The sequence below is a fragment of the Ambystoma mexicanum genome, chromosome 10 (assembly GCF_040938575.1).
Source record: "Ambystoma mexicanum isolate Mex_15411 chromosome 10, UKY_AmexF1_1, whole genome shotgun sequence".
Taxonomy (NCBI): Eukaryota; Metazoa; Chordata; class Amphibia; order Caudata; family Ambystomatidae; genus Ambystoma; species Ambystoma mexicanum.
This window is the reverse complement of record NC_090932.1, coordinates 1,521,702,411-1,521,724,275: the sequence shown is the minus strand read 5'-3', so window position 1 is coordinate 1,521,724,275 and position 21,865 is coordinate 1,521,702,411. Positions and strand designations below refer to the sequence as shown.

General features: G+C 44.5%; 1 protein-coding gene across 6 annotated transcripts in view; it reads left to right on the top strand.

Moving 5' to 3' along the window:
- NCOR2 (nuclear receptor corepressor 2) overlaps nucleotides 1-21,865 on the top strand; it is a 2,813,293-nt gene that overhangs the window by 2,722,976 nt on the left and 68,452 nt on the right. For all 6 annotated transcript variants that reach the window (XM_069619703.1, XM_069619702.1, XM_069619704.1 and 3 more), the window contains one exon: nucleotides 19,090-19,143. In XM_069619703.1, coding sequence (XP_069475804.1) covers nucleotides 19,090-19,143 — 54 coding nt within the window. The remainder of the gene's footprint in view (nucleotides 1-19,089; nucleotides 19,144-21,865) is intronic.

Here is a 21,865-nt window from a genome sequence, read left to right as displayed (position 1 = left end):
ACATTAATGAATTTGGTAGCTGCAGTAATTCCTCTACTATTGCTACAAGCAGCCTTGTAATTACAGGGCCATTCTTAGGATCCTGTAAAAAACTGTGGATGTCAACATCTCGCCTGACAAGAGCAGGATAAGATGGAAGAATAAAAACAAAAACAGCAAGCACAAGGCGATGGATCTTTCTATTAGGATCGTAGAGTTAATCAAATAAATACTCGGTGAGAAACGAGTCGGGGTACTGCTCACGTTTCCAGTTCTTAATCAAGTGTTGTCGTTTAGACATAATAGTGATACATCAGCATTTCTCAAAAGTTCATTTTCAAAGATTATAAGTTGGCACTATTTGCGGATGCTATCGTAACCTATATCTCCTAGCCGTTGGGATCAGTCCCTGCTCTTTTTGATTCCTTGAGGAAATACACTGCACTATCAGGGTTTTGTGCAAACTTGAACAAAAGTATATGCTAGCACTTCAACCAAATGCAGTTCTTCCAACCCAACTAGTGACAGAATGGGGTTTCCACGTGCAGACGGAGGAAATAAGATATCTGCGTGTAGAGATCATGAAAAAATGTGGCCAATTTATTCAATGCAAACTCTAGACCCCTTTGGAACACCAAGGTGGATTTAGAGAGATGGTCTAAACTAGCACTCTCCTGGGCAGCAAGGTATACATCAATCAAGATGAACATACTCCATAGATTTTAATTTCTCTTCCAATCACTCCTGGTTGCGGTCCCTGAGGCATTTCTTGCCAAGGTCAAGCGGTCTCTCTTGGCATACTTATGGGCAGATTCGAAGCCCAAGGTCTCGTACGCGATCCTGACATTACCAAAAGACAAGGGGGGCATGAGATAACCTGATCTCTTTTATTACTATAGTGCCTCTCAACTCTGCATCCTTGCAGATCACTTGAGGGAAAACTCTGGAAAGCAGTGGGTAGCCCTGGAAAACAATCTGTTCTCACCTGCACTCTGGGTGAATGGCTGTGGGTCCCATATCGAACCATGCCACCTAAAAAAAATCTGAAAACACCCAGTCTTCGCTGTATTGTGGTCTTTATGGCGTCCTTTTCACACTATGAAGGGAGTGACAACCTGGCCATCTCCCCTCAGTTGCATATGGGCTCCCCCTATTCGAGACCACTTGATAGAAGTACACCACTTTCAGCCCCAATATGAGAGAGGTCTGGTAAGGGCAGGGCAGATGTGGAGGGAGGGCACCTACATCACTAAGGCAGAGTTAGGAAGCACTACATGGCACCACGATAGCTCCTTTACTCTACCGGCAGTTGAGAAGTGTTCTGCGACACCTGCGCTGGGGGACTTTCTCCGACGACCCCCTTACAGCATTCAAACGCATCCTGAGTGAGCACCGGAGTTTAAGGGGGTTGATTGCCTAATTATATATGTGCTACTCACCAGGGATCAGCTTGCATGACCCACCACTGAGATCAAATGGGATGCGGCGTTTGAGCTGCAAAGTCAACCAGACACGTGGCCAGTAATATATGAAGCAGTATGGAGCACATCGATTTCCATGCAATATAAAATACAAAACAGAAGGCTATTAATGAGATGGCATGTCACCCCAAAACGGCTATCTAAAATGTTTCCGGGGCGGCCCCGCACTGTTGGAGGGAGTATGGTGAAATAAGTGATTACTGGCATCAGTGGTGGGGATGCGCAAGGGTCCAGACATTTTGGAAGGAGGTCCTGGGGTGGATTTAGGCGATAGATGGTATTTCTAGGAGGCTGTCCCCGTTACTTGTTTCTTTTGGTATTGAAACTGATGAAGAGACATGCACAATCTTCTCTCATATGCCTAGAAACCTGGTGCTTGCAGCAAGAGTGTGCTTGACGGTTAAATGGAAATGTAGCACTCTACCGACGAAAGGGAAATGGTTTGTGAAAGGTGCACCCTATTTACCAGATGGAAAGTATTACGGCGGCCTTGCTGGAGCCCCATTTTCATAAATATGATTTGGCTTTCCTTTCTGGAACACTACACTGCAAATAGGGAGGCATTAAAGGGGGAGGGATCAAGCTAAATGGAAGGGTACCCATTGCTGTATGCATGAGGTTGTAAGTGCCCCTGAGATAAAACCCCGCTGAGATGGTATAAATGAATGAAATGTTAACATTGAGCATGAAGGAGGCTCACACGCATCGAAGGGAAGGTTTAGTGTAATGTGAAGGTCAATAAAATGATCAGTGTTGCTTTGGATATCTCTCTGATGGGAAGGGAAATAAGAGGGGAAAATGTATGCTTTTTCATTACTGTTGAACACCACCTAACTGGTAGATGACTTAATTAGTGCTGTTGGACGAATAACAAATCCTGGAGGATATCCAACGTTGTCTTTATAGATTCTAGTTATAGAGATAAAGAGAACTATAATAGTTTGGTTTGCACACGCCATTTGGACGTTATTGATTTCTGCTGTCACTGTGAAGTTAACATGTGTATGGTATCGCTTTTAAACATGTTGTAAAACCAATAAAATATGTTTTAAAAAAGGCTTATAGAGGAGTTTGTGGCAAACAGCCTGGATCCTCCAAGGATGATCAGCATGCATGCGCTATCCGGCACTCTTTTTTTTGCAGTCGACGCAATGGGCGTCAAGCACACCATGGACATTTTTGCAAAGATATGTAGTGAAATTCGACTGGAAAGAAACAAATCTAAAACTAAAATACTGGTTTTCAGACACCAGACAGCAAAGCACACCACTATAAACATTGAATTGGATGGCAAGAAAACCTGACCAAGTTACAGTTTGATTACCTGGGTCTTCGTTTTGCTGACAATGGTTCTTGGTCAGTGCAAGTGACAAAAGCTACAGTGTCTGCAGGAAAGTATAGTGGTGGTATTAAGAGGTTCTCGAAGACCCATGGGGGAGCAGAGGGGGACATTGACAACTGCCCTACAACTATTAAGGTTGCAGGCTGCTCCAGCAGCTTTGTATGGTGCAGAGATTTGGGGATATGCTAAGTTAAAGGCACTAAGAGTAGTTGAAAACAACTTCTTGAAATTGATTCTGATCCAACCACCCAGAGCCCCCAAATGTAATCCTGCACCTTGAATGCAATCTCCACCCAATTGAATACTCTATATCCATCAAACCACTCCAGTACTGAATTTGCCTTTGGACGATGCCAAATCTATACAAGTACAAAGAACTATTGACTAACTTTTTGACACTGGAAGGCAGTCGGTCAATACCATGGCTGAAACATGTTATGTTCTGGTCCAATAGACTAAGTCTTAGTGCTCTGTGGGATCAACAGTCGATCATGGACGTAGGGTCCAAGGAACTGATAAAATTGGCAGGTATCCAGGAATGTAGAAGATCAATGGAGGCCGCATGTTTAAAGGTCACATGCAGGCTACCCTACTTGAGAACCAAGATTTTGTCTTTGAACAATATCTGGACGTTATAACACTGGGTTATGCTCGGTCACTCTACTATGATTTGAGAACAGGTACTTTGCGGGTAGCTGTCTTACGTCAAACAACCCAGAATATCTGATTTGTGGGGCTCGTTTTGAATCTGTCTTCCATTTTATGTTGCTATGCCCTGGTTATAATATTTATTGCCTATTTTTCGATTGAAAGTAATGCTGAACCCCTGTAAAAAAAAAAATACTGGCGAGTTTAATTTGGTATTCTTCGTTGCCAAATATTTACATAGGGCATGGCTGCAGGGAACAAGAGAGATTCGTACCCCAGGGGTTATTACGGTTTAATAACTTTATTTATGAGTTTGCTTTTAGTGGATTTGCAGCAAGCATAATTGATTTTTGATGATTCTGAGTGTAATGAAGTATGGGCCAAGACCTACTTTTTATCTTCACATTTTATTATTATATTTTTAACAATGAGTATTCATCTGATTTAGTATTGTATGTTTGTATGGCATGTGCTTTGGTGGTATAAATACAGAATATAGCTAAATCAATCGAATAAGCAGTGCCACTCATGCCACTGAGTGAGTTGCACCATTTGGTATCCTACAAAAGAAGAAAAGGTGTTCACACAAACACAACTCCAGTTCATCGGAGGGGTGAGGCAAGTCCTTCCCGGCTACAGATGCCCCGAGAGAGGAGTGGGAGGCAATTAAGACCCAAATGATCCAACTAATTGAAAAATCTGCAGCGGGTGTGGCTCAATGCCGCAGGCGGTCCAGGCACAAGTGTTGCCCCGAGGTTCCGCCACCAAGGTAGCCTTGTCGGGTCTCACACCCTCGAGCTTGATTGACCTTGACACTAACAAAGCCGACCCCAGCGCTGATGAAACTCTCAGCATCGAGAGGCCCCGTCAACATCCGCGATCGACCAGTTGTTCGTCATGGAGTCCAGATCAGATTATTTCTAATCCATAAGTTCGATCTTTCATGAAGTGGGTGATCCTTGTCCCTTTTGGAACGGAGGTCATAGTGGAATTAAGAGTGCCAACTTCTTTACTGACCAGGCTGACCTGTTGGCCTTGGCTGAAGGACTGCATGATGCAAGCAGGCTTGATAGCTCAACTGACCTTAACCTGCAGTATGCATCTCTTTATGATCAACCCAATGCACAATACAAGAAGACAGCAGAGAAGGTGGTTTTGGCCCTGGGCCTTGGAACCACAGCTTGGCTGCTTCAGTCCTACAATCTCACTGATGTCCTGAACAAGGGTCCACAGTCGATAAAGGCATTGCCCTTCAATGCGGCTATCTCAGATCCCATTGGGACGCTGTGGCAGAGATCATGTTCCACGCCATCCATTGATACCGAGCTGACCAGGAAGTATAAGCCAGATGGGGGAGACCTGCCATTCCTTTCGTCTCACCGCCCCACCCCCTCCCAGAAGGTTGGGTAGTACAACCCGCCACAGTGAGCTCACAACCATCTATGTCTTCTTCCAACTTGCCAATGGACACAGAATCCAAAAAGACAGACACTTTAGCCAATAAAATCTTTACACCAGGGAGTATGACTTTGAATGCGATTAACGCCTCCTTTGCCAAGTGCTCTCATGTGCTTTGGAGCACCATGGCTAAGGCAGTGGCTCATCTACGAACAGGGAAGGTGAGGCATGGTTTTGTGGACATGTTAAATGATGGAAAAAAGGTGGCTTGCCAGACCCTTCAGGCGGGTCTTGACACTACCTATTGCTTGAATCGTGCCATGGAAACATCCACGGTGCTTAGAAAGGCAGCATACCCCCACTGCTCTGGGTTTTCCCTGAACGTGCAGGCCAAGCTCTTAGACATGGCATTCGATAGCAAGCACCTTTTTGGGCCAAAGGCTGATGAACCTTTGGAAAAATTCAAAGAGTCAAAATGGTCTTCAAAATCCTTCGAGCCTGCGGGTCAACAGCCCGCCAAACAGTCCTTTGGTTTTTCTTCCAGAGGCAGGGGCTATAAGGCGATATGTTCTGCCTTCTACAGTTCTGCTTACAGCTTTGTGCTACCTCCTTGCCGGCAGTATGCTCCCCTCTGGCACAATATTCTTCCTGGAAGCAGGATTTCCTGGGGATCTCCCTTCAGCCTGGTCTCCTTGTATCAAGGCAACCACAGCGTGTTGTATGTCTGTTTCCTCCAGGTCCAGGACAACAAGTGAGCTGATCCACCCTCTTTTATACGTCCTAAAAAGTGGCTTGACTGCTGATCTGGATTGTAACAGGTAATTGTTTTCTGTTTGAATCTTTGATCCTGATTGGTTATTCCCTAACCACTGCTTAATTCCGCTCACATTCTTATGGTACCCTTTGCTAGAAGGTTTGCCCCTTTTAGCAACTTTCCCTCCATATTCTATGGACCCCCAAACTGTTTGCTATTGTTTTTCATCCTGTCCTAACTTTTTACAGTAAAGTGAAGCCTTTTGCTCACATGTTATGTGGAAACTTGACTTGCCTTTCAGGCTGTCAGTACTGGGAAACTTAGTTTATCTTAGTCTTTTCAGTTTGTTGCCACTTTTTGTAACTTTTTATCATTGCACAATGCTACTTCAAATGCAGTGCAATGGTGTCTCGTTTTATAGACATACTCCCCAGGGAATGTTTGGTTACTGTTAGATGTGCTAAGGAACAGACTGGTGGCAGCATTGGCCGGCCTTTTCTCTATTTTTCAAGTATTTTGTGTTAGCCTAAACATATTTACCACGTTTGGCTACTGACTGTGGCTAGTGTCCAAACGTGGCTGTGCCATGAGATCTTTTGTCTGTCCTTTGGCCATCTTGTAGTTTGGCCTTCTTCCTGCCCTTTCAGGTCAGGAAATTCCTTTTAAGGGCATGCAAGGGAAAGCTACCTTTTTCAGGGGGCTAGTGCACGTCACCTGTGGTGGCTCCCAGAAAGTGGGTTGGCACTGTCTTGTCTCATTCCACATACTGGTGCCAGTATGTCTGGCGTGCATGCCTGCATTAAGACCCAAGTGGACCCTTATTTGACCACTGCTGGTGTGCATGTGTGGGACAGATCTTGCCAATGGAGGGCTGGGTGTGAGCACTCACTTGACTTTGGATAAGAGAAGGGGGTCCTGCAGCCATGCCAGCACATCAGAAGGAGGAGCCAGGAACCCAGAGAAGCCAAGCAGATGAAGGAAGACCCAAAGAAGAGCTGAGCTGTGAAGAGGCCAGGCAACCAAATCCTGCTGCTAAACTGATGAAGCCCTGCTTGGCAACTGGTGATTCGACTCTTTGCACTGGTGAGTTCAACCATTCCCAATGTCTCCTGGAAGCTTAGCAAGTGAGCCTTCTCGGAAGTGTCCCTGGGCCATCCAGTGGGCTGACCAGCACGAGTTTGTGCTACCATGCTAGGAGGGTCACTGTCCCAAGGTTGGGACTCCGGGGAATGACAACTAGTCCAACAAGAGGCCCTTCTGCTGAATGACGTCTTCCCAGCATCTACGGGTTGCGAGGTACGAGTTGACTTCTGACCGTGACAGTTTGAATTCTTTGAATTTTTGAAACCTTTCTAAACGCACACACCACAAACTAAATCAAATCCTGGTGCCAATGGAGCAAGGCTAGTTGATAGTATTAGTCATATAACATTTGTGCTATTGGAGAGTACAGTACAAAGAACAGAAATAAAAAAGCTCATTATTTAAAAAGATAAGCCTGTAGACCAGCACGAAAGGTCAGAAGGGAGTTAGACCTTCTTAAGTTCACCGGAAGACTGTTCCACAATCTTGCTCCAGCCACAGAGAAGCTACAATCTCCCCTAGAGACACATTTAGACCTTGGAATGGTCAGCAGGTATTTCTCTAACGAACTTAGTGCCCGAGCCGGATGATACAAGTTCAGTTTATTCCTTAGATAGCTTGGTGCCAAGCCATTCATGCATTTGTACACCAGGCACCCCATCTTGAATGTTATGCAGTCCTCCACTGCCAACCAGTGGAGGGAACGGTGAAGGCCTGAAGTTGAGGTATTTTTAATTAAACCAAATGCCAGTCTTACTCCAGCATTTTGTGCTTTTTGTAAGCGGCAAATCTGTTTAGACAGGGCTTCGATTAGAAGTGCATTGCAATAACCTAACTTAGAGTTGACTAAGGCTCCCACAACCATGGCACGATCAGTGTCAGGTACATCGGGCAATGCTTGTTGCAGCAGCCGGATGTTGTAAAAAATGGACTTGACCACCGCAGTTGTCCCTTTGTGTTGCCGTGCAGCGGTGGCAATCGGTGAAACCTGTTTTCCCACGTGTCCAATTCCTTGAAGAGGGCTTCAGTGGTGCTTCTTGCCATCTTCCTCCGGAACCGATTGCACCAGCTCCTGGACCAAAACCGGCGTAAGGGTGGCGAGTATTGAAGATTCTTATCGGTACCCTTCTTCTCTGCTTAAAAAGTTAGCACATTTTTGGATGTTTCGTAATTGTTTTCCTTGGTAGCATTTGCCACCTAAAGTCTTCCGAAAGCTGCAAACAGTTTTGTCGACTAGAACACATCCTAACCTAACTTTTGGACCCATCTTCATATCCTCAGATCCTTGCACCAAACTTTTTCCTCCTTCTAAAACTATTGGAAACTTGTGAGCATTGGGCACAAGGCCCCATTCATCTTAGGGCTTGACTTACCAAGTTAGGTTTGTCATTTCTGAGCATTGTTAGTGCTACCTATCTTTACTTGCCTTTACTCCTACAGGTATTGGGAAAGTAATGTGTTCATGTGCACTAATTGGCTGTTGACTGTATATATATCTTATAGTGTTGATAGTATTACCTGCTTGTAGTCCTTCTTCCATAGTGTGTTGTTTGAGGCTTAGAATATAGTATTATTTTTGATATATTTACTGTCTAAGTAATGAACAGAACTCATGATTGTGGGAACAGACAATAAGCTTGCCAAATTAGGCCCGATGTTGAATAGCTTCAACATCGCCAACTGTAAGATCGAGGTAATGAAAAAAGTAATAGCATTAGGCATTATCTTGGATCGGAATCTGAACATGAAAGCTCAGGTCAGCAACCCCGGTCTCGACATCAGCTTACTACATCATGTTGCTTCAGACATCTCTGTCCACTCATATCAGAAAGGAATACGGAGAAAATAGCCAGAGCCATTGTTGGCTCAAAAATCGATTACTGCTGTAGTCTCCTCATCGGCATTACACAAGCAGCTACCATCCGCTTACAGGTCATTCAGAATGGCTCAGTCAGGGTGGTGAAGGGTCTGAGACTGAAGGACCATGTGTCAGAGGCAAGACAGAGATTGCATTGGCTCCCCGTCAAAGCCAGTGTGCATTTTAAAATGTTACTTATGACACATAAATGTGTCACGGGTCACATGCCAGCCTACCTATTAGAGGCTGTTGTGACAAAGCGCAGCACGAGATCTGTAAGATCCCACAAAATGAATATTCTAAAAACAGTATGTTGTAAAACAAGTAAAGCCCTCAAGGGAGCTTTTAACATAGCAGCCCCATTAGCCTGGAATGCCCTTCCATCAGACCTCAGGGACATTGAGTCAACAGACACGTTTAAAAAGAAACTGAAAACGTTTTTATTCTGTTAGTCTCCCTGCCTACTTTGGCCTCTCGACCGCTCCATCCCTGAATCTGAAATCTAATCACCTACTCCTTTACACGTGTCTCTTTTGTACTGTATTATGTTGGTGCCCTTAAGCCTTCGGGTACCTGGTGCGCTGTAGAAATGCTTCGTGAAGTAAGTGTAGTCCTTGGTATTTCACTGTGTGGGCTCTCTGAGATTTAGCCTTGCCTGCTCTTTAAGCTAATTTGAATTGGTCTGGCTATACTCCCAGAAGTTGGTCCCTGTTCATCCAACAAAGGCGGCCTCCTAAACATCTGTCCACCAGGCCAGAGTTTAGTAATCCATTCTAACAAATTGGTATACACCGTTGTTAGGGCGAATGCTCATTTCTGTGCTGATTCCCTTCAACCTTAGAGCCCCCCAGCTCTTTTGCTGGACTTGAGGACTTTTAATGTTCACCCTGGAGAGAGAGAGCCTTTTTTCCCTCACTCTCTCATGTATTTTGATCTGATTTGGATTATGTTTCCTTTGTTTTTGGAGTCTGAGAAATTCCATAGGCATCTACTTTTTGTATGTTAACACACAACACCTTCAGTGCAGTGTCACAGAGAAATCCCTTAGATTAGGTTTAAATACCTTTTCTTGGGTGAACTACTGTTCCCAAGAATAGTAAAGGGAAATTGACTTTATTTACCTTTTTTCTTTGTAGGTCCAGCACACACCATCTTATGTGGACTGCTGGGGGATTACTTAGGAGCCCCTTTTCCTACTTACTCATGTAACATTTTTTAAATTACCCTCACAACTTTAAATGGCTGGTGGCAGTGGTTTAATTGTCCTACCATTGTGTTTTTCTGCCGCAGGCTGAATCCTTAGATGCAGTGTAGCACCCATGAGTGGCAATTGTGTCAAAATGGCCCGAGTCTTCTGTTTTTGCCATTTCTTGTTTGTGAGATCTTTCTTTGGTTTTACTCTGCGCGCCAAACCAGGTTTAAGCCCTTTGTTCATTTTGCCTTTGGCGGGCTTCAGTACTGAAACTCGCCTCTGACTCCAGTGTGTCAGGAAGGGCAAGAAGTGAGGGAGGTACCCGAAACTCCCCTATCCTTTGTCTCCTTGGTTACCTGAATGCACCCACTCCTGATTGGCTGGCTGGCTGTCCTTGCAGGACAGCCACCCTGCTGTGTGAGTGACAGCTAGGCTGTGCATGAATGGGAGAAACCTGCATAAAAGGCGAGGCCTCTTGGACTGAAGACTGTCGACCACTGGACAAAGCATCCGACGAAGGAATCGTGAAGAAAAGCTTGCTGAATCCTCCTGGACTGTTGAACTGCCTGGTGAAGCCCTGCTGCTGTGCTGAAACTGGTTTTCCTAATCGACAAGAGAAGCTCCGGAAAGGACTTCTTCCCTCGGGGTAGTGGGACCAACTAACCCTGAGACGAACTCTGCTGGAAGATCTTCCCCCCAACTGGCTGTACTACTTTGCTGCTGCTGGAACTGAGTGCCAGGGGTCGAGACAACTGTTGTCGAGTGCAATGTCATTAAGCAGGATAAAAGCTCCAGGAGTCTCCTGAAGACCCACCCGGAGCAGGACAAACCAAGCTTCAGTCACCTCACCAGAGTGCTGGACTGGGAGTGAAGGAAGCCCAAACGGTGTCCAAGATCCACGGTGGTGTTTACCGTGCACTGAATCCACGAAGTGCCACTAAATTGAAAAGAGCCGTAGCTTGCACCGACCTCTGAACTGCCGTTCAGGAGTCCTCCAGATGTCCGCCCTCTTCTCCCCATGACAGAGACCCAGGAATTCAGGATCTGCAAAACTAAAACCAAGACAGAATCCAGCTGGATACTCTTCTTCTAATCTAAGGTACTGTGATGACTTTGGGGTACTTACCTCTTTGTCTGTAGCTTGCTTTTCTCAGTTGAGATTTGAAGTAGCTGTGTGTCTAGAGTTGATCTCAGCTCTACCTTTCACAAGTGTAACAGCTTGTCGCCCAACAGTAATTTTATACAACAAACTCTTTAACTTTGTGCAAGACTTTTTTGATAACTAAGAAGGGCCTCCACTCTGTAGACTTTGCTCCCATTGACTGTCTTGGCTCCTTGCAGACTCTTCTAGTCCATTGCCTTTGATTCTAACTGTCCCTCATAGGTGATACATTGGTTTTAAACTAATATTGCTGGGAAAGGTTTTTATCTAGACTTCATTGGGAGATTTGAAAAGTGCTCACATGCTCTGAGAATCTTTTAACCGTTTTCCTTCATTAACCTTTCAGTTTGACCAATCTCAGAATTTACAAAATTGCAAACGTGATGTATAAATGCCATTACTGACCTAGTTTGTGAAGTCACCTCAGGGTGTAGGAAGTGTATATGAAGCATCTCTAAAGAGTATTTACTAGCTTTGCCTCGATTCTGAGAACGTATTCCGAAGTGTATTTTTATTTTTGCACATTGCCCTTTTTTAAAGAAAGCTTATTTTAAAACTGACTGTTAAATAATTATTTTATACGGAAACCTTGAGTGTAAGTGTTATTTGGATACTTGTATTGGTGGATTTCATTGCTACAGCTCTACAGCCCACATTTACCCCCCTTGAGATAAGTCTGGCTGTTCAGACACACTACCAACTTGTGTAGTACAGACCTATACCAATAGGTGGGTTACCTAATACCAAGAGGGCAAGGGTGGTGTAGGCTCCCACATGGTTACTACTTCAATTCTTGCCTAATAAACGGTGAGGATAAGGTCTAGGGTTGACTGGTCTGCACTGATGCACTGCCTTATATGTCAAGCATGCAAGAAATTATGCTAAAGATCTTGCACTGCCATCTGAAACATTGAACCTTTTAGATATACAACTGATGAGGACTAGTGGAATCCCATATTCACAGTTGTCTAAACCTGAATTCTGCCCACCTCACCAAGATGCACCCACTATCAAAGGACATGGATTGTGTGATTGCTGTGAAGCAATTTAAAGTCTGGACAATGTAACATGTGTACACCAAAAAATAAATAAATCTATGTAAAGTCACACTGGAGCGTCTTTGTTCTGAGCAAACTGCTCTCTGCCTGAACGCGACCTGCTCAAATGGTCTTCTATGCCTCCACTTTGCATTCCCTAACTAGTTTCCCCAGTCTCTCTCTGCCTCACGCCACCTTGTCCATTTCCACAGATGTAAGCCTCCGTCTGGGAGCTCTTGGCCAGTCATGGAAAGGAAAAAGGGACTCTGAGCAGACCTCTTTGTCATTTCTATGGCAGCCATTCTTTGTTTTTTTTCCTTTTGGACACAAGAAACTGCTGCACTCTGTATGAGTCTCTGAAAAAAAATGCATCTTCTCTCACCTTGACAGCAAAAGTGTTGGAGGAGAAAGTACAACATAAATGCTTGAAATGGTCCCAGTACATGTAATTATTTTTAGGAGGCTTAAGCAACTAACTCCATTTTTAAAATGAAAATGTTAGTCTAAGTGATTTATAAATGCTGTCATAAACTGGAAAATATTTTTGTGCATACTTCACAGGTCAGTGTCCTATGATAACAATTGTATTTCTGTCTAGTGATTGTAATACATTTCAGCTGTTTCTGTTGTTTTTGGTCATCGGTCCATGTATTTATGACCAAAATAAAGCAAAATCAGTACTGATGGACCACATTTATTTATATACAGGAGTGTAACACTGCTCTTTTGGTCACAAAAGGGCGTACAACAGATAAGAATTCAGATTTGACGGGAAGCAGTGAGCTTCTTACAATAGGGTGAGTTTGAGAGACATTCTGACCTGGTTGTGGAGGGGAGTAAATGGAATAGTTACCAGGGACAATGCATAAGTGGACATACATAGATAAATGACAACGAATATTGGAAATGTTTAAGTGGACATAGGCGGAACAGCCAGCTGTGCTTGCGGATTTCACCATGATGGGTAAAGTGCTATAGTGGAGGCAGAGGAAGTGAGGGACAGAGGCAGGTTGGAGGCAAGGGAAAAATGTTAGCTAGCAGGCGCATGAGGGAGATAGGATAAGAGGGTAACTCGGGGGCGAGGAGGTAGGCTTTTAGTTTGGTTTCGAACAAATCCGCATGTACTGTTTCTCAGATGTCTAGGGGAAGAAAATTCAATGCAAATGGAGGAAGAAGAGAGAAAGCGTGGAAGCGAGAGGAAGCACGTGGAGGGCGAAGAGCCACAGGGGTAGTTCAAGAGGTAATGCAGAGGTTTACGAGAAGGCTTTTAGAGTTAAATAGAGGAGGATAGGTATTGTGGTGCCTTACTGTGGATTGATTTGTGAACCAGGAGAAGAAATTGAAATCTGGCCCTGTTTTACATCATCAGCCATCCAGCCTGGTAATGGTACGAGGAGGTTGGTGTTAAGTGAGGGAGTTCAGACAGAGTCCATGTAGCAAAGTTAATGATCGTGTTGGGAGACTAAAGAAGATGCTGGCACGGTAGTCCAGTTTAAAGAAGACCAGAGTGGTTAAGAGATGCTTGGCAGTGTTGAAAGGAAGGGGGTGCCTGATTTTCCTAATATTTAGGATATTGAGGGGAGCTGCTGTTCCAGTTTTGGAGATGAAAGTAGAGCAGATGTGAGAAGGTCGTAAATGACGCTGAGGTTTCTAGTTGAAAAAGAGTAGGGTAGAGTGTCAGGTGGGAACTGGATAGGCAGAGGAAGAGATGAGCACCTCTATTTTGGTAGAGTTTAACATCCGAGAGTACAAAGCCAAGCAATATTTAATGGCAGAGAGACTGTTAGAAATTTTGATAGAGCGATCAGAGGTGAGTTCAAAAAAAGACAAGATGATTTGGGTGTCGTCCGCAAAGAGTTGCTACGAAAACTCAAAGGAAAGGATATTAGCGCCTCTAAGGTAGAATTTCCTTTTTGGATGCAACTCTCCCAACTTGTGAGTCCCCCGGCTCTTTTTGATGGACTCTTGGATTTGTATCAGTTCTCCTGAGTGAGTGGTAACCTTTTTCTACACTCACTCTTTCTTTTACTTTACATTTGGGAACCTTTTTCAACCCGTTTGGGTACATCTTTCTGGAGTTATCCTTACCTCCAACTTTTGTAGGCACCTGCAATTTATTATTGCAGCACACAGCACTTTCTGTGTTGTGTTGCTGGGCGCTCCATGAGCTGGCCTTTTTATTTTCCTTGCGATAACAGGCTTTACTAAGAACAAGGGGATACCTTTTATCCTACCTCACTTTTATTTTAAGGAATCGGCACGCCCCCATTATGTGGAGTGTTGAGGGGACACATTGTATTCCTTTTTCCACTTTTCCATTAATTTTCTAGTTACAGTGACAGTTCATCTGAGTTGTTGGTGGCAGTGGATGTTTACTACCGTTTTTCTTTTCCTACAGATTTTTGTGAATCTTACATGCAGGCTGCTATCGCAGCTGCGGTAAGAGACACATGGATCAACATTGACCTAAAATGGCGGCTGTACTTTTTTTCCAACTTGTCCTCTCTTGAGCCATTTTATGCCTACTTGGGTGGGGGAGGTCCTGCTAGGTATTTTTTCTTTGGCTGGCTTTCTTGTTGAAAGCCTGCCAATATTCTGTGTGCTTGAAAAGACAGGAAGTGGGGGTGGAGACCGAAACTCCCTTTCTATGTCCTGCAGTGTGTCTGCCTGGATCCTGTTGGAACTGGGAGGCTGGCTGTCCCTTTGAACAAGCCAGCCGCCAGATCTGCATGCAATTGTTTTCCTCAAATCCAGATTGTCATCTAGAACATTTCCTAATTAGTAAATCAAGACTTCCAGAACTCTAGAAAGTGATGAAGGCCATTTGTACATTTTTTTAGCAGAAGACTGCAAGACCTAGAAAATAATTACTGGATTATTGCAATCAAACACATAGCTTACCATTCATGTTACGGCCAATGTATTCCAGATAGCGCTCTCAAATGTCCCTAAGTCAATATCTACATAAAAGTAATATGTTTACTGACATGTCTTTGATAACCACCACAAACATACCAATATGGACTAATTACTTCAAGAACTGTTCTGATCCCTTGCTCTTTCAGTGCTGTACGGGTGCAGAAGGAGGCGGCACAAAGGTGGCATGTTTGGGGCTAATTACTTTTATTGAAAGAGGAAAGCAAGAGAAAACCTATATATCCTTAATCCTAAGAGGGGTTTCCCTGCATCAACTAAAGAAATAAGGTGACTGTCGGGTAAAAGTGTCCGCCGTCCTGTGTCAAGAAAACCTTACTTCTGTCCCTTACATTATAAATTAAGAATAAGGCAGTTCAGTACTGGTCCCAGGAGAAAGACTCCCTTCTCTTAGAATAGTCTTGCATCTCATATGTTATCGGGGGGAATGGCTCCCTTCCCTTGATGGTAAAGTTTCAAACAATACCTTCTCATAGTTGTCAGGGGTAGTGGCTCCCTTCACCTGACAAAGTTCCAAATAATACTTCTTGGTGGGCCAGGAGAATGTCTCCCTTCTCTTGGCATCCAGTCTTAGATAGCCCAGGGGAATGATTCCCTTCCCCAGAACGTTTGGACCTCTCTACCGGTACAGGCTACCAGGAGAATGACTCCCTTCTCTTGGTATCATGCTATCAGTTCCTTACAACTATCGGGAATGACTTCCTTGCCCTGGTCTTCTTTTCATTAGGCTTCACACCTACAACACCCAACTTGTTAGTGTTAGGAGGGACCGTGACTTCTCTTCTTCTTGGACCTGGCCTCTTGGTTCACTTTCCTGCAAAGTACTGCCACGAGGGAGATGACTTGTATCTTGTTTAGGGTCCCTCACCCTCCTTTGGCTATCAGTGAGTTTATCCATGTCACTGTCGTGAGGCATTCTACCTCTCATGTTCTCCCTATTGTACTTGGGGTCCTCAACCCTTCCCTGGTGGTCAACTGGCTGTGTTCCACCACTGCAATGAGATGGTTTGTAGGATTTCTGCCCCTGCCTTGCCACCCAAGCATTATGTTTGTCATGGGGCCTTGGGACAACTGCATGCGCCCTATTGGTATGCCACCCTTTATCTTGTTGGGGGTTACGGCACGTCGCCGGGACTTCTGGGATGGTAGGTGTTCCTTTTGGCTTCTCTGGTGCCTTGCTTTCCCTCCGGCTGTGCAACAGCGTTCCCAGCTGCCGTCTGCGTTCCATGCTCCTTTCGATACTGTCGTTCACCGGTCCGCTCCTACAGATCTCCCGATCATCAGACATGGCAGACGGCCAGCATCTTTGGTGTTCTCTCCCTCTGGATCAGCAACGCAGGTTTGAATCTCCTGCATTTGGTTCCGTAGCACACCATCCGTCTCTCACTCTGCCAGAGACTGTGTTTAGTCCATTGTCGATGTTTATACAATGTTGCCAGCTGTCTGGGCCCATTGTATAATAGAAGACCGACTGGCTGACCTCACATAATAACTCAATGAGTTATAAATAAATACGTAACTTATGCACCAAGCACTGAAAAATCCAGAAAACTGTGGAAAATCACTTTCTTTATTAAAGGAACTAAAAAACAGATGCAAGGTATCCAGGAACCCCCCCCCCCCCTGTATTACCCAAACAAATGAGGTGTGGGCTTCACCTCAACACAACCCTGTGACCTTGCAACAATATTGCTCAGATGCTTACTATATCAAACTAGAGCTCAGCAGGGATGGTTCCGATCCTAGGGCCCCCTTCGTTTGTTCCATTGTATAAGTCCTTCGTCTCTTTCACAGGTTTCATCATTATTGTTCTGCAAGGCCAACTCGTCCAAGTACTTGAATTACCTAAGTTCCTGTTGTTTTTCATCTCAGTAATTTCAAGAACCTTGAGACACTCTACTTTATAATAGTACATAGATCTACTGTCTGCAAAGAGGTTACCAAAGGAAGGAGAGGTTGGAGTATGTGGGGGGGTGGGGGGGGATTGATGTTATCATGGGGGCTGTATGCTAGATGGTCATCTTTGTCCCCAGAGGGGGAGTCCCTCCCATCCTCCCGCATTATAATGCCCCCAGAGGGACTATCTGGTAGTGGCCTCACCTCGTTGGCCTTATTGAATTCCCCCCTCTGAGAAGTGACGACATCTAGGGAATCATCACAATGATTACTTCTTAAGTAGATTTCTTTTTATACATTTGAAGAGTGTGCCAAAAGTGAAAACTAGATCATGGTGCCTTTATAGTATAGTACCATGAAGACACTTGCTGACCCCTGTAAGTGTTGTCCACAGAGTAAAAAAGGCTATCCTTGAACCTACCGTCTACTCTGAACTCAACACTATTGACAAGAGCAGGAAGGCTTTTCTCTCTCACCACCCATCACTATGGTTTGTGAATGTCATTGTACTACAGGTGTAGTGGTTGAAGAGAGGGGGAAGCCTTCAATCCTTTGTAAGCACTTCTGCTGCTACCTTTTAACTTTTTGCCACTCGATTGAAGCATTGGGATTGGGAATTTCTGAGCCCAAATGGGTACACACCCCTCCCTTGGTGGTGTTGGAATCTCCCTTGACACGCGGTGTCAGTGTATGGACTAATTCATGAAGGGTTACAAGTGTAATGTTGGATCTCCTCATCAGCCAAAACAGCCTTCCCTGCTGTCTCCATTGATCTAACAAATGACAGATTCTGCAGTTTTCATTAAATGCCTCTATACAAGGCAGGTGTGCATGCACAAAATGTATATATAGGTCTATGGTGTGGGTTGTGGCAGGATATGCTTGGGTGGGATCCTTTAGCATTCTACCGCCATTGCTTTCTGCATTTGTATCCACTGGAAAATAAATATTGCTCAGTAGACAATTGAATGGAAATCTGGCATTTCACAGTATTTCTTTCCATCACCCCATTTCATTTGCCTTACATGGTTCACTGACCTATATAATGATCCCACAACCTAGTTTTTGACAATCTTCTTGTATGACATGTTAAAGAGTTTTTTCTATGTGAGCTACTTATCATTTTTTGCAATCATCCTTTTCTTTTTTTCCTTGGGATCCAGGGGGCCCCTTCTGCTCCGGCCAGTCTCCCTTTGTTGCTACTGCTTGGGTAAACTGCATTCATTAGTCTAGACTTTGTTTCTCGCTCTCTCCTGCATTTAGCCTCTTATCACATGATCATTTCTTGTCCTTTTGAGGTTCTTAGTCTTTATGGCCAACGTCCCTTCTGTGCCACTTTGATTTCCATTCTGCTGCAGGGTGGTCTACTAAAATGAATGGTAGGCCAATTTGTTTGCCTTCTCCTCTTCAATAAAAGTTAACTTTCAATGACTCCACCTTGATGCTAAATTCCTCAACACGTGCTCTCAAAGGAGATGCGAACAGCAGAGGATCACCAAGTTGATGAAACTATTAAAAACTTGGCTCTATAACACCAAGCTGAAGAAAGAAAATCCACACTCCACAGTGCAAGAGAACATCATGAGAATGGGCCACCCAAATGTCAACCGCGAGACACCAGGAACAAGACTAAGTGATAGCCAAACCATCGCAAACAAACCCAAAGACCCCCAACCAACCCTACTAATTACTCTCTAATTCTCAGGACATCCACCACCCGTTACATAACTGACTTCATACAAGCCTTAGATACGATATACCAAAAACCAATAAACTCTACCTTTTCCCACAACATCCAATACACTCGGGTAATGTCTGCACGCAACACACAAAGGCCAATCTACCAAATTCATACCAGCACACAGTGACTGGTTTTTCAAACGGAACCTACCAACAGCACATCAACAGCACATCAAAGCTCTTGTGCTTTCCCCTCTCAACCCCACTAACCCGCCGCAGCCCCCTTCTTTTCAGATCTGCTTGAGCGCCTAGAGACCATGAAAAATGACAAATGACAACAAAATAACAGGATTAATATCAAAAGCCGGAGGAAACTGAATTTTTTTGCAAAGTGTAATTGTCATCCGACTGTTTAAAGAAGTTTTTTTTCATATGTCCCTTGCATGTTTTATTTAATTTAAAAAAATCTTCTAACCTCTGATGACCCTCTACTTGGTGGGTGGCTGATGCTCCTACAATGTGCATGCAATATATTGAGATTTTACCTCTAAGACTGTGTTTCTAGTTATGCTGGATATCTTTGATGCAGCACTTGAGAAACCTAGTTGAAAATTAAGCCAATCTTTTTGTTTTTTACTTCCCTAGATATTGGAAAACCTGGCACAGAGATTTTCTATATGCCGGCACTTACTGGGGCTGGTAAGTTGCTTTCAATGAATTTGCTACATAGGCAGACTTTACAATTACTCAAGATTTGCAATGATTATTCATTACTTTGATTTGGTACCCATTCTATGTGAACTATCTATTTTATTTTTCAACATTTTCTTGCCCTTCCCTACATTTATCAATTTTAAGATGCAATATTGGCATCGGCTCCTCGAAAAATATGACCTTCATGCCCTGCCAGGAGGGCGGACATGTCCTTTAACGGCCCGCCAGCCAGAGCTAAGGCAGGCCGGAGCGAAGTGAGGGCCTTAGCTCCGGCTATGGGCAGTTAAAGGCCATGTCTGTCTGCCCTACTGGCAGGACATGAAAGCCATTCGCACCCTGGAGTTCGTCTGGGATGCAAATGGCTTTCACAATCTTTCATCTGGAGATCTGCACTGCCTGCGCAGCCGATCTCCCGATGAAAAATTAACACACACAAATGTTGGCCGCCGCCATATGGAAAAAGGGACTTAAGTCACTTTTCCATGTCTATGGTGCCAGTTGGGACCGGAGCGCAATGCACCGGTCCTGCAGGTAAGTGGAGGGGATGAGGAGGTGAATCAGGTCATTTTTGGGGATGAGGGTTCCCTGTTGCCACCCAACATTGAAAGAAATCGGAAAAATGCCCCATCCGGTGTAGGGCCTCGGCTGGCTGGGACAACGGGCGATATTGCGTATTCTCGCCCACTGCTCCAGCCACCTGATAATCTGAGCGCCTTTCCCCAAGTGCGAATATTCTTTCACTAGCCCTTGCCAAAATTGCCTTCCATCGTATCAAAATTCTTACCCATTTGTCCTGACACCGCACTAGCTTTTCTTAATTGAGTGTTATTTCTAACTTCTTGTCCTGTGTTGTCTGAATCATGGTGCGCTAAATCACACTGACTACCGAGTGGCCTACGACCTGCACGGGCAAGGGAAGAATTGCATTTGGGTGTCTCACGGCCCTTCCATAACCCCTGAAGCAGAATTTGTACTTTAGTGTTGTTCATTGCACCCTTCCACATATGTGCAATAACATCGAACAGTGTATGCAACATAGAGTATATTTGGAAGGGTTGCATGGTTCATGCCATCCTGTGTAAAATAAAGGTTTATCCCCTTAAGTGCTAAGGGTGTGTATTGTGAGAAACCCAAGGGTATTCTCACTCCTACTCCCCTTGGATCATCTGTGCATGTGGCCAGGGAAAAGCCATTGCTTTTGGGTGCTGTCCTGTGGGCTTAGAAGCGAGGGAAGATCACCCTGGGGGAGGGTCCTTGAGGATTAGGAGTGGGGAACCATTGGGCGAGACATGGTATCACCCTTTTCCCATTGATGACAAATTCAACCCTCCCCCGACTTTTATGGGCTATTATAAATCAGCCCCCCTCATTTTGCCACATATGACTTTTGACAGTACTGGGACACGGAAGAGGCGACTAGGAGTTATGCACACCAACATGCACCACGTTGGTACTGGGAAGAGGGTCTCAGAGGAGTACCATTATAATGATCAGGCATGTCTTGCTACCAAGCCTAACTATGGTCCGGCAATTAATTAAAAGGACTCACTTGCAACCCCTTTAACAAGCTCAAGTGTATAAAAGGGCTGTGTGCAGGAGAGGAAACAGACGCTGATGGGAGCAGATGGAAGCCGTGCTGCAGCCGTAGGAACGCCCTGAGGACCGGAGCAGCTGAGGGTCTGGGTGAAGGTAATGTGGGAGCAGGAACTCTGTGGCACAGAGGCGAGGAAAGGGAAGGAGACCAGATGTGGGGTCGTCCTTCGTTCCAATTAAGAGACTGCTCGTTCTTCCGTGGCGCTGCAAGAGCACGGGAGTGTCTGAGGGGCAGATTGAACCCCCCCTGAGCTGAAGCCGTCCGTCTGTGGCCTGTGCGATGCAAAGGAAGACTCCAAAGTAAGCCTTTGAGTTTTTCAGAACGAGAAACCCAGTGTTACTGTAACCGCGAGTGAGGCGCTATTGTCTATGAAGCTGAAACGAATGTAGCGGAGTCTGCGTGGGCCTTCTTAAAGGAACAAGCACGTTTTCAAATGCCTCAGAATGTTGTGTACCAATTAATGTTTGCTGACGTGGTCGCGAGCATTGCAGGAACGTTTCTAAAAGTCTTCAGCAATAGAATAAGCACTGAAACCAACGGTTATTGAATATCGAACAAAAAGGAAATATGAACTAAGTGAATGCCTATTGCATACCAAACTCAAAGAGAACTTTAACATTTAAAGACAACAGTAAGACGCTTAAGGCTGAAAACTGGTTATACTTTAAATCATCTTAGAAGTGAAAGCATTATTAAATGTTGAGCTGAAAAAGAAAATGTAACTCTGAAACATTAAAGTACAACAACAAATGCTAAATGTGTGTTGCACAGCAAACCGATCCAAATCTTGAAACTGAATAGTTAAGTAACATAAAAATACATTAAATGACTGCATTAAAATTATAAACCGCAACTGAATATTCTGCCATTTTGGAAAGGGGTATGTGACAAATGGTGGCAGAGTCACGGGGCAGATAAAGAGAAACCAGAAAAGCCCAAAGAGCACACCCTAACTCCGGAAACAATAAAGGGAAGCAAGTGAAAGAAACATGACGCACAGGAGTAAGTGTCAAGGAACCTGTGTGAGACATTGAATCCTTGGGGAAGCAAACCGTGGGTCCTGCAAGTTTATCAATGTTGTTTTGGGATTGTAATCCCAAGTCTCCTTCTTGT